Here is a 13616-nt window from a genome sequence, read left to right on the forward strand (position 1 = left end):
AATGCAAAAATCGAGATCCAATGATGCCAATGGCACTGCAACCTATTTTTAACCTCACCACAGGGAGAATATTGCTTTATTTTGCTGCCCGATAACAGAACAATAACAGGAGGAGCCAGGCGGTCAGGAGAAGATCAGGTTCAGTTTCAAACGTTTGTCCGGTACCAAGTGTGTTCCCTCCCCATGCATCATTAGGTAGTGAGAACCTGATTATATCACCATCGAGAGGCAGATAAAATCAGAGATCGTGATCTCACCAGTGAGATTTGCAACTCCTGGGGTTTTCCTAGATGTTAAGGCCACTGTTGCCAATCCTACAGACGCAGGGCATGGGCTCAAAGTTGCCCCGTAAGGTCTTCAAGTATTTTGTTTGAATTAGCAGAGTACCTAATATACAGTGTGCTGTATATTAGAAATGTTATAAAAATAAAAATTTTAATTAATTCTGTGTAACACCAAAAAATTAATTATTTCAGGAGTTCCAACACATAAGGTGAGACTGTGTGTAACAGTATTGATTAAATAGCTCCAGCAATAGTCCCTAAATAGTTTTGACGGTACATCCTCGCTGTGGCTGCTATTGGGACCAAGCCACCATCGATATTTTAAGTCCCTTCTCCACATATTCCAATTCAGGCCATTACTATTGTATCTCTGGTAAGAGAAATAACTTGGTTTGTGCCTATTAAGCAAATCTGATTACACACTGGAAATGTGTCATAAGTGGATCAGTGCTTAAAAGAGTTTCAGAAGAGTCAAACAATGAATCCTTAGGTCATCTTCACTCACCATTCCAGATGGATTGCTGACAGTTTGTCAATGACATTTACAAGATGCTGCACCACATAACAGCTCGGCTTTCCTTCCTGTATGCGGTACATGTAATGGCCAATTTTAAAAGGGAATGTTCTGGTAACAATCGCATTCCAGATAATGCCCAAGGGTAGATGTTAAGAGGGGTATGGATTACCCACATCCTGACCTGAAGTTTGCTTGGCACCTAGCCAATGTGAAATCAGGCTTCCTCAAAGAGATAATAGGCTGTGGGCATCCTTAACTAGTGCAGAGTGTAACTGCTGCCCTTGAAGGACAGAAAGTCCCAACCTCCAGAGTTGCCAGTAAATCTGATTGGCTGGCAGCTTTGTGATGCCAGCAGTATCAGTGGGCAATAGTGGCCATTGCTGGAACTGCAACCAGTCCCCATGAAGAAGTGAAGATGTCCTTCAGACTTTAGATAAGTCTCCAGACTTTGAGTGGGCACTTATGGGAGATCCCAAGAAGGGAGTGACAAGGTGAGTGGGGCTTCAGTTAGGCAGGCCAGATGGAGAAACCAAGGGTGGGGTGGGGGGGAGGAGTCATTGTCTTGTGGGGAGGTGCTCCCTGACAGGCACAGAAGACCTCTCCCCAAAGGAGGTAAACCCGCTTTCCTGTCCACAGGAAGTCCACATTGTCAAAGCCGTCAGTCTGCCCACAATGTTCATCCATTCCCCGCAGACTGGAAAATTGCATCACAGGTGGAACGAGGTCTTTAAGTGGCAGTTAATTAGTCTCAATCGGCCTGAGGGAGAAGTTCAGCGGTAGGCGAGAAGATGGCAGACTAATATTAATTAGGATCTGGTTTCCAGAATTATTGCTATACTTTATAGATCTTTGACAAATTGCAATTAAACTGTGCAGTATTTTTCACGTTTTTTTTCAATGTTAACTGGGGAATGTATCATTCCCCTTTTGATCCCTTGAGGACCAGGGATGCTCACTGGGGTAAGGCTCCAAGGGCACCCAGTCACCTCTGACAATTTATCCAGTGGGCATATGAGCAGAGTGTGCTGGCAAATTATTCAACTGTGGTGAAAGTCAAAGAAGATCCTATTTTTTATCCAAAAAATCAAACACAAATTGGATCAAATTCGAGGTTGTTTCCACAAGGGAGACAAACAAGATCCAAGCTGACAAGATGAGGCACTACACCCCCCATCTTGGGCTTGATCTGATGCTTCATCTTAGCCAAAAGGTGAGCTTCGAAAAATTGCATGAGGCAACGCCTCGGTTAAACCTCATCAGCAACCCTGATCGTTTACTCTGCCTTAACCTGGGGATGAACCTGTTTGATCATTGACACTCCCCTGGCAGGTAAGTATAACTTCAGATTTCTGTTTTTTTGAAACCTTTTGGTATTTTAGCTCGAATCAAAAAAGCCAATCCAAATTAGGTCCAATCAGGGTCCTCACATGAGGGACAATCAAGGTCCAGGTTGACAAGACTTTGCATCCCATCTTGGTGGACTCAATCAAACAAGATCCAAGCTGCAGGATGAGGCATTGCACCCCCTTCTGTGCTTGATCTAATGCTTCATCTTCTCCAAAAGGCCGAGATGGCTTTGAAAAATTCTATCAGGTAAAGCCTCAGTATTAACCTTACTGGCTACTCCGATCCTTTACTCTACCCTAGCTTAGACAAACCACGAGCGGAGGCATCAGCACACTCCCAAGTGCAATGGGCTAGCCTCGTCCCCTGCCTGATTGTTGACTCTCCCCTGCCAAGTGCAGCCATCATTTCGCAAACCTTCTGATGTATCTTTATTACAGTAGCAGTGGATATTTCATGGTGATTCTAGATTTTTTTAAAAGAAAAACAGATTATGAACAAGAAAAGAACTTTGGAAAACCACTGAAGGGATTAAGGGCCTCAAAGAGATTTTCTGATCAACCAAGCAGTTCAGAGAGAATTTTTGACAGGCAAATCCATGCTTACAGGTTCCTTTCTTTTCAACTCAGGAAGTGGTGTAATGGATGTGTTCTCCTATGGGCCTGAAAATCTTTTATTGCCCTGGATACACAAGAACACACACAGAAACCTCACTGCTTCAGTCTGAGCTTGGCAAGACTTCTCTTCCAGTCTTCAGCTCTTTTTTATCCAATGATATATGCATTTTTAATTATTAATAATCCCCCATATTGGAAGTTTACAATCTATTTCACAGTATGGTAACATTTATTAAGGATAAAACAAAATGTTTTACATTTATTACATTACCCTCAGACTATGATGGTCTTGGCTTAGGAATGCTGTAACATCTGGCTGGAGTGTCATGCTGTCTAGAAATTGGCTCCACAGTGCTGCAAGACAGGAACAGAGCTGGGCCAAGTCCCTGCTGATCTGTTCTGCCACTTTGTCTGGGCTGTTGAACATCTGCAAGAAGATCATAAATGTTTTACAACTCATCAACTTACCCTACAACTTACAGTCAGAATACACACACTGACAGTGTTACTAACACTGTGGGCGACACAGTGGCACTGCTACCTCACAGTGCCAGGGATCCAGGTTCAACTCCCAGCTGGGGGTCACTGTCTGTGTGGATCTGCACGTTATCCGGGTGTCAGTGTAGGTTTCCTCCAGTTTCCTTCCACAGTCCGAAAGATGTGCTTGTCAGGTGCTAAAATTCTCCCTCAATGTACCCAAACAGGTGCTGGAGTGTGGTGACCAGGGGATTTTCACAGTAACTTCACTGCAATGTTAATGTAAGCTGACTTCTGACACTAATAAATAAACTTCAGATCTGTAACATGAGGTGCTGTATTATGGGGAAAAGGAGAAAGGATAAAACAGCGAAGAAGCAGAAACATTCATTTTTAAATAAAGAACGGTTAGGAGAGCCGTTCAAACATACTCGCTGAAATTCTCCAGCACTACATACCCCACCACCAATGCTGGTGAGAACGGAGAATGTGCAGCTCACAGCAGCGGGACTGGAAAATCCCAGCCACACGCAAGGTCGAAGAATTCCAGCCACTGTCTTTCTTAGAGGGAAACATTTCATTAACAGAACCTGCTATGGTAAAATATCTATTTTTTTGTGTTTTGTTCAAAATCTGAGGCTGGACATAAGAAATTTTAATTGGGTGGGCAAAATAGTGGAGGTTTTTTTTTAAATTGAGTGATTTGATTGTTTTCAATTTTTTAATTTTCTTTTTATTTATAGTTTGTCAGGATTCGTTGCCTTTCCAAATATTTCGCAGTTTTTCATTGACTGCTTTAGTTACTCTTGATTCCCTCACATCACCACTTCCACTCTGCTGCATTTGCTTTGAACTAATTAACAACATGGAATGCCAAAAATGTGACAAGTGTAATAACATGCAGCGTATCAAAAATAAATTATAAACTGGATGCAAGACTTTAATCCATGGCTTTAACTTGCAATACCGTTTATTCCTGTAGGTGCCACTCTCCATGGCATATAACTGTTGTATTGAGAACATAATACTTTTGAGGTTGCTCAAAATGCTCAACAGGTCCCAGCAAAATATTCAAACTGTTCTTCTTTTCCCTTGTGCAATTTATTTTTGTGTGTTTCAAGATTCTAGTCCTGGAACAATGGTAATGAGTTGCTGTTGTATCCTCTACTTTCAGGACACAGATATAGTTGGGTCCTCGGTCTAGGAAGGTAAGATGCTTCTCTCCTTTACATTATAGTTTGTCAGCATTGGCAGTAGGAACACACATATGCAGCCAATAGCACACAATCACATTATGAAATGTGAGACAGCATGGTGGCACAGTGGTTAGCACAGTTGCCTCACAGTGCCCGGCTCCTGGGTTTGATTCCAGCCTTGGGTGACTGTCATGTTCGTCCTAAATCTGCATGAGTTGCCTCTGGGTACTCCGGTTTCCTCCCACAGTTCCAAAATGTGCAGGTTAGGGGGATTAGTAGAGTAAGAATGTGGAGTTACAGGGTTAGGGTGGGAGAGAGGGTAAGATGTCTGTTGGAGAATCAGTAGAGACTGGGTAAGCCAAATATCCTCCTTCTGCACTGTGGGAATTCTATAATTCTATGCTATGAAACAATGGTTGATAAACATTTCACCAGTTTCCTGAGACTTCTGAAAGAGAAGCCATCCAAACAAGATTGGAAACATGCCTACCAACAGAAAACCTACTGGTAAAACAAAGATGGAGAAAAAATAAAGAGCACAGAATTCCTTAAACACTGTCCTTGTAGCACACATTGGCTGGAACCCTACCACTTCATCCGCCATGGAATCAGCGAGGGCGAGGGTCTAGCAATGGAAATCTCTATTGACCACAAGCAAAAATTTCCGGTCTTGCCCAAGTGAGGCCATCAAATTCCCAGCCATTGTGAATAGCCAAAAGGTTAGATATTGGGCAATCCTCAAAATGCTCTGGAAACCCAAGGTCTACAGAGTGCAGTTTGGAAATCTTTGAGGTGAAAATAACTTTGAAGAAAGCCATAGTGATAGATATCAGGTTTGTTTGGTGTAGAGGACCAATCAGTACTCACCTCTCTTGTCACCACCCCCTGTCAATATTAGGAATCCTCTTTTCATTTTTTTCCTTTGTAATCCAATCCCCTAGGTCCAGTAGTTCTTATCATATGTTCCAAGACTTGAATAGCTTCGTTGTGACAAAGTGACGAGAAATGGGTAAAGATTTCCTGCTGTGGTCTCATAGTGTTACTGTACTATTTTAAGCAGGCTTCTTCCGACTTGTACTGTGACAAGGTGGCACAGTGGTTAGCGTTGCTGTCTCACAGCAGCAGGGCTCGATTCCTGGCTTGGGTCACTGTCTGTGCAGAGTCTGCATGTTGTCCCGGTGTCTGCGTGGGTTTCCTCTGGGTGCTCTGGTTTTCTCTCACAATCCAAAAGATGTGCTGGTTAGGTGCATTGGCCATGCTAGATTCTCCCTCAGTATACCTGAACGGGCACCAGAGTGTGGCAACTTGGGGATTTTCACAGTAATTTCATTGCCTATTTGTGACACTAATATATAAACTTTGCTGTTTCTCAACTCAGTATTCCAATAGCTTTTTAGATTACTGAACATATTGAGCGCCAAGACAACTAAGACATCTCTATCAAATTAACCCTAAAAAAATTTAACGCTGGTCACCAGAGGTATTTATATTTAGCCATATATTTTTTCAACTTCACAGTTAGACATCTGAAATATTTTTCACCTTTATTCCAGTCCCAGAGATCCCTAGATTCAACAATTACTCCTCATTTAGTATTGCCTGCAAATATAATCAGTTAACACTAAATTTCTAAATCTGAACTGCTCACGTGAATGAGAAACAGCACTTGGACTGGTAGCAACTCCTGAGTTACTCCACTCACTCCTCCTTTCCCTTGTTTCTCTAACATTAAGGGGATATAGCTCAGTGGTAGAGCATTGGACAGCAGATCAATAGGTACTTGATTCAAATCGGACTGCCCCCTTCAGTGCTTCGCTGGAGGTTTGGGGCAGCACGGTGGCACAGTGGTTAGCACTGCTGCCTCACAGCACAAGGGACTTTGGTTCAATTCCCTGCTTGGGTCACTATCTCTGTGGAGTTTGGACATTCTCCCCATGTCTGCGTGAGTTTCTTCTGGGTGCTCCAGGTTTCCTTCCACAGTCCAATAGGTTGATTGCCCATGCTAAGCTTACCCTAGTAGCAGCGTAAATAGGTGGGGTTACAGAAGTTGGGCCTAGGAAGGGTTGTGGTTGGTTCATATTTGATGGACTGAATGGCATCCTTCTGCACTGTAGGGGTTCTATGATTTAAAACATTTTTACTTGATTGGCACCCCGTCCACAAACTTTCATTCCCTCCAGTGCCGACACACAGTGGCAACATTGTTTACCATATACTTCAGGAACCTACTAAGGCTCCTTAGACAGCACCTTCCATACCCACAACTAGTCCCCCGACACTAATTTACTCACAACAGCAACCATCTAGAAAGCAGCAGATACATAGGAACACCATTACTTGAAAGTTCCCCTCCAAGACACTCAGATCCTGAATTGGAAAGATCGCCCAGTTCCTTTCCCATCGCCGGGTCAAAATCCTAGAACTTCCTCCCAAAGGTGAGTGCAGTGGTCCAGGGTAATAGCTGACCACCACCTTCTCGAGAGCAACTAGGGATGGGCAATAAATGCCGATCTAGTCAGCAATGCCCACATGCAGTAAGTTAATGAAAACAAAGCAAGGGCTGTATGTGATAAACAGAGTCTTCTGCAACGTCATGCTGGGTGTCTGGGCAGTCTCACTTCATTGAAAGAATACCTATAGTCAAAGAAAATTATACAAAACAGCTTTTGAAATGTTAACCTAAGTGCAATTTCTGGCACCATTTTGGTTAACCTCAAGCAGAAAGTACTGGCCGCTTTCCACTCTTTATTTGTTTCCAGCTGACCCTTCAATCCCGACCTGTCTGATTCAAGGCACGGCAAGGGCTGAAACGTAACTTTAGCAGGGAATGCTGAATGGGTAGTACTGGGCGGTGATTCACTGTTGACCTTTTTTTAACTCAATTGCGAAAGTTCAAATTCACCCCTGCAGTGTTTCTCCCAAGAATGAAGCAGGTATTTTTTAAAAAAATAAGTAATTAAACTCCTCACCTGCAAATTAATGCGGAGCTGGGACAGTGTTTCTTCAATGAGGCAGTCCTCTGGCAGCAATAAAAATATATAGTCTTTAAGAGTTTTATCCCACAACATCAAAACAGCTATAATGCAATGTTTGGCAACGTGAAACAGAGAAAGCTGGAAATAGATTCAGAATCATAAATAACAGTCAATATGCAGCAATGTGGTCCATCATGTTTATTTCCTGTACACTCCCCTTTGCACCTTTTATCTTTTTCCATTATAAACAACAAGTCTATCAGTATCTGAGACACCAAATTCAGGCTAATGTTTCTAGTGTAGGCATTTTGTCAGAAGCATTTTGAGGAAGGACACATGGCCAAAATGTTAACCCTTTCACACAGATGCTGACATCTTCATTGACTGCCTTTATTTTAGCTTTTTTTTTCAATTAATTCATGGGATGTGGAAATCGCTGGCTGGGCCAACAATTATTGTCCATGCCTGAGGTCACTAAGAGTCAATCACATCGCTATACATCTGGAGTCACATGTAGGCCAGACCAGAAAAGGACAACAGATTGCCTTCCCTCAACGACATTAGTAAACTCAATGGGTTTTTACAACAAATATCAAAGAACAAACAAAGAAAATTACAGCACAGGAACAGGCCCTTCGGCCCTCCAAGCCTCCACTGACCATGCTGCCCGACTGAACTAAAACCCCCTACTTTTCTGAGAACCATATACCTCTATTCCCATCCTATTCACGTGTTTGTCAAGACATCCCTTAAAAGTCACTACCAATATTCGCTTCCACCACCTCCCCCCGGACAATGAGTTCCAGGCACCCACCACCCTCTGTGTAAAAAACATGCCTTGTACGTTTCCTTTAAACCTTGCCCCTTGCACTTTAAACCTGTGCCTCAAAGTAATTGACTCTTCCATCCTGGGAAAAACTGTCTGACTATCCACTCTGTCCATGCCCCTCATAATCTTGTAGACTTCTATCAGGTCGCCCCTCAACTTCCATTGTTCCAGTGAGAACAAACCAAGTTTCTCCAACCTCTCCTCATAGTTAATGCCCTCCATATCCGGCGACATCCTGGTATCGACAATAGTTTCATGGCCATCAGTCGTCTTTTAATTTCAGATTTTTATTGAATTAAATTTCACCATCTGTCAGGGTGGGATTCAAACCAAGGTCCAATTACCCTGGGTCTCTGGACTATTATCTTTCAGAGCATTTCTCATGGAGATTTAATCAGTCGGTAAATTTTGCAGTGACACAGGTCCAAAACTCTCTCTTCAGAGTGATGCCATAGCTCACGTTTAAAAGCAATGTATATCCTGTGCACAGTGACTCAGTGGTTCGCGTTGCTGCCTCACAGTGCAAGGGACCCGGGTTCAATTCCCCGCTTGGGTCACTGTCTGTGTGGAGTTTGCATGTTCTCCCCATGACTGCGTGGGTTTCCTCCAGGTGCTCCGGTTTCCTCCCAAAAAATGTGCGGGTCAGGTTGATTGGCCATGCTATATTGACCCTAATTTGGAGAGATCAGCAGGGTAAACATGTGGGGTTACGGGGAGAAGGTGCAATTATTGTCAGTGCAGGCTCGATGACCGAATGGCCTCCTTCTGTACTCTGGGACTCTACGAACTTGCGGCATTCTATCTAAACTTGCCTGGAAAAACAGATTATGGAGTGAAGAGTTGTAAGATATTATTTCCATCTAACTCGAATCATAACACAACTGTTATTATGTCAATTGCAAATTAACGGATTAGCGCACTAATCGGATATAAATTATAATCATTACTTGTCGTGCGTATCTGAACAAGGAGCACATTGCTTTATGGTAGGCTTAACACTGAAATCAAATAATAACATTTCAATTTTTTAAAATTCTTCATTAGATGTGGGTGTCACTAGCTGGGCCAGCACTTGTCAATCCCTAATTGCCCATTTCAGAGGGCAGTTAGAGCCAACTACATTGCTATGGCTCCAGAGTCACGTGAAGGCCAAATCAGGTAAGGATGGCAGATTTCCTTCCCTAAAGAACATCAGTGAACCAGATGGGTTTTTGTGACAATCGACAATGTCATAGAGTCATAGAGGTTTACAGCATGGAAACAGGCCCTTCAGCCCAACTTGTCCTTGTCACCCTGTTTTTTTAGAACACCTAAGCTAATCACACTTGCCCACATTTGGGCCATATCCCTCTATCCCAATCGTACCCATGTAACTAAATGCTTTTTAAAAGACAAAATTATACCCGCCTCTATTACTACCTCTGGCAGCTTGTTCCAGCCACTCACCACCCTCTTGTGAAAAAATTATCCCTCTGAACACTTTTGTATCTCTCCCCTCTTGCATTAAGCCTATGCCCTCTGGATTTAGACTCCTCTACCAAATGGTTATCATTAGACTTTTAATTCCAGATTTGTTTAATATTGAATTCAAATTTCACCATCTGTTGTGGCGGGATTTGAACCAGGGTCCCCAGAATATTATCTTGGGTCTTTGGATTACTAGTCCAGTGACAATACCACTGGGCCACTGCCTCCCCTTAAAACATAATACATATGACACATTTTACCTGGCCTTTGAAAAAAGCCATGCCACTTGTATGCACTGTTGGATTTTCTCAGCTGCCAGACCTCAGGACTGGACGTCAAGTAGGTAACGCATTTCGAGGCCACTTACAGGCAATCTGTACTAACCTGTAATGGCAACCCTCTCGTCTTTCAGACACGGTCCGTTTGCCATAACCTTCCACTCCTGTATGGTACCACACATCTACTCTCAGTCACAGGCAATCTGGAGTAAAACTACCACCCTTTTTCACAATTAAAAATGGACCCAAAAGGGATGACAATATGGTGGGCATGGGAGGAAGTGACAAGTTCAGGTTGGCAGAGTCAGGAACTGTCCGAAACATGATGTAAAAATTCAGTCCTTGCTCTCTCAGTCCAGTAACATCACCACTATGCTACCTATCCACAGAGTACGGTCTTCACTTTCTGAAAAAGGAGGGAGGTGGGGGGTTGAAAGATCACAGTGAATATACTTTTGAAACAGTCACACCTCTTACCTAGTTGAATCTGATGCAATTCTGGGATCTGTTTCATGATTGCACTGAAGTAGCAAAGGAGTCCTTTGTAGGCAGAGAGTAAAGTTCGACAGAGGCTTTCATGCCATCGGTACGCGTGCTGCATACAGCCCTCAGAGGTAACGTTAGTGTTCCCCTAAAAGGAAGAGTAAAAAAGCTGATATGGGAACATTGAATTTCATCGGTTGTGTTTTACCGGTTTTCAGAGCAAAAACTATAACAGGAGACCGTATGTACACATATATTTCTTGTTTTCCCCATGATACCACTATTGAGGCAAAGTGCTGCAACTATGGAAAATAGCTCATAAACACGTAGGCAACCTTGTTAAACACTACCGAAAGGCAAACCAAGCACATAATAAATTGCTTACCTCAGTCCGATGGAAAAAGTTTTGATTTTGGAAAATTGCACAAGCTAATGGAAAAGCATAATTTGCAAACCGCTGAGCTCGTTAGACCATCTAAAAAGAAAATGTCTGCTCACTAATGCCCAGCATCACAAAGCGGGAACAGCATGGCTTAAAGCCAGTCCAAGTTATCAATTCCAGTCACACCAAACAGGGAGACACCAATTGGAAGCCACTGAATTCCCTCCGTGTCCTGTGATTGTGTGGAAAATGAGTGAGGAAAGAATCAGGCTAAACTTCAGTGCTCTCTTCCCTCAATAACCTGTTGCCATTGTCTAGGCTTAAAAATTATGGATAGGAATGTGGGGAAGATACTCATGGGTTTCCAGCATCACTGGAGCCTAATCTACCATCAGGAGACTCGAACTCAACAAGCAAAGGGGAGAAAACGGTCAGATCTCAAAAAATGATGAGACAGACTACAGGAATGAGATAAAGAATCTGGTGAACAGGTGCATCAACAACAACCTTTCCCTCAATGTCAATAAAATGAAGGAGATTGTCATTGACTTAAAAAGCATAAAGGAGAACATACCCTTGTCTACATCAATGGGAACGAAGTAGAAAGGGTCGAGAGCTTCAAGTTTTTAAGTGTCCACATCACCAGCATCCCATCCTGGTCCCCCCATGTCGACATTATAGTTAAGAAAGCTCACCAACTTCTCTACTTTCTCAGAAGACTAAGGAAATTGGGCATGTCAGCTACGATTCTCACCAACTTTTACAGATGCACTATAGGGAGCATTCTTTCTGATTGCATCACAGCTTGGTATGGCTTCAGCTCTGCCCAAGACTGCAAGGAACTACAAAGGGTCATGAATGTAGCCCAATCCATGATGCAAACCAGCTTCCCATCCATTGACTCTGTCTACACTTCCTGCTTCCTCAGCAAAGCAGACAGCATAACTGAGGGCCCAAAAAAACGACGGACATTCTCTCTTCCACCTTCTTTTGTTGGGAGAAAGATATAATAGTTTTGAGTTCACGTACCAACAACTCAAGAACAGCTTCTATCCTGCTGCTGTCAGAGTTTTGAATGGACTTACCTTGCATTAAGTTGATCTTTCTCTACACCTTAGCTATGACTGTAACTCTACATTCTGCACTCTCTTGTTTCCTTCTCTATGAACGGTATGTTTTGTTTATAAAGCACACAAGAAACAATACTTTCCACTGTATGTCATACATGTGACAATACTAAATCAAATAAAATTGTAGAGAAAAATATATAGGGGGGAATTTTTCTCCCTCCCCACAATGTGTTTCATGGTGGTAGGAGGGATGGGATATTATGGTCCTGCCATTGTCAATAGGCTTCCCCAATGAGCATATCCTTCGCCACTGGGAAATCCGTGGCAGGAGTGTGCCATTGGCAGGACCATAAGATCCCGCTGGCATGAACAGCAGCAAGATTTCAGCATCACATTTTTTTATAAATTGATATATTTATAGAGTCACAGACTCTACAGGGCAGAATGAGGCTATTAGGCCCATCGAGCCTGGACCGACAACAATGCCACCCAGGTCCTATCCCCGCAATCCCACACATTTTTACCCTCCTGGTTCCCCTGATACTGAATGGCAATTTATTAACCTAACTCGCACATTTTCGGTGTGTGCGAGGAAACCAGAGCACCTGGAGGAAACCCATGCAGACATGGGGAGAATGTGCAGGCTCCGCACAGACAGTGACCCACGGCTGGAATCAAGCCCAGGTCTCTGGCGCTGTGAGACAGCAGTGCTAACTACTGTGTCACCGTGCTGCCCCTATTTAACAATGGGAGAACAATTTCCTGCAATACTCCTCCATTGACGTCAATAAAATTGCAGGATAGGAAGAGCAGATGGTATTCTCTCCGATTTGTGATGGTCAGTCTCCTCATTAATGCAATTTTCATGTCTTGACAGTCATCCAGAAAACCATAACTATATATTCTCAGGCTGCTCTACTCAACAGCCATTCAGACTCGTTGTAATAATCAGAGCTAACAGACGTGGCATAATACTGTAAAACATCTCAGTAGGAATCTAATTAAACCAAAGTGTATCGCACACCTCTTCAAAGCTCAGTTAACCGAGGCAAGGAAAGCAAACTGTGCTATTCCTGATTAATGATATCGTATAATGAGTTTTTACCTGTAGTAACAGGTGAGAGGCAGTTCTTGGATCAAAGTGCATTAATCAGCAGAAAACATTTTATGAGTTTCTTAATTAAATCAAACACAGTAACTAAGTGTGGGGACAAGTGAATCAGGGAACGCAGGGACCGGAGGAAAAGGACTGTAGATTTTGCACTGGGATATTCAATATTCTGTTGTATAGATTGAAACTCAAGGTTGTTCCATACATGTAAATGACAGAATGAATTCAAGATCTTTTCCAATACTTGTATCTTGTGTTGTAAGTAAAAAGACAAATTTAATAAACAACCCACATATCCTGTGTGTATAATGTGACTGTGACAGCACATAGCAGGACTCAACACCATTCTTTGCATTTGAATTGACGAGGATTGTCCAACCATATTTTCAATCGCATCTCGAAAAGGCACTAAATACAAGCAGTGAAGCCATTGTATTCAGATTAAAATGAGTGATCAGATTGAAAGAAAGAAAGACTTCTATATTCTCAAAAACAAAATACTACGGTGCTGGAAATTGAAAGATAAAATGCTGGAAATATTAAGCAGGTTTCACAGCATCCGTGGAGAGAACAAAATGGCGAATGT

At 42.7% G+C, this 13616-nt stretch overlaps 1 protein-coding gene across 3 annotated transcripts in view; it reads right to left on the bottom strand.

Moving 5' to 3' along the window:
- Positions 1 to 13616, bottom strand: part of fam135b (family with sequence similarity 135 member B) — a 401595-nt gene that overhangs the window by 91238 nt on the left and 296741 nt on the right. For all 3 annotated transcript variants that reach the window (XM_080194586.1, XM_080194584.1, XM_080194585.1), the window contains 3 exons: positions 10462 to 10615; positions 7405 to 7454; positions 3034 to 3189 (listed from right to left, as the gene is read on the bottom strand). In XM_080194586.1, the coding sequence (XP_080050712.1) occupies positions 3034 to 3189; positions 7405 to 7454; positions 10462 to 10615 (360 nt within the window). The remainder of the gene's footprint in view (positions 1 to 3033; positions 3190 to 7404; positions 7455 to 10461; positions 10616 to 13616) is intronic.

Source organism: Carcharhinus amblyrhynchos, chromosome 8, assembly GCF_965287045.1.
Source record: "Carcharhinus amblyrhynchos chromosome 8, sCarAmb.v2.hapA, whole genome shotgun sequence".
NCBI classification, from domain to species: domain Eukaryota; kingdom Metazoa; phylum Chordata; class Chondrichthyes; order Carcharhiniformes; family Carcharhinidae; genus Carcharhinus; species Carcharhinus amblyrhynchos.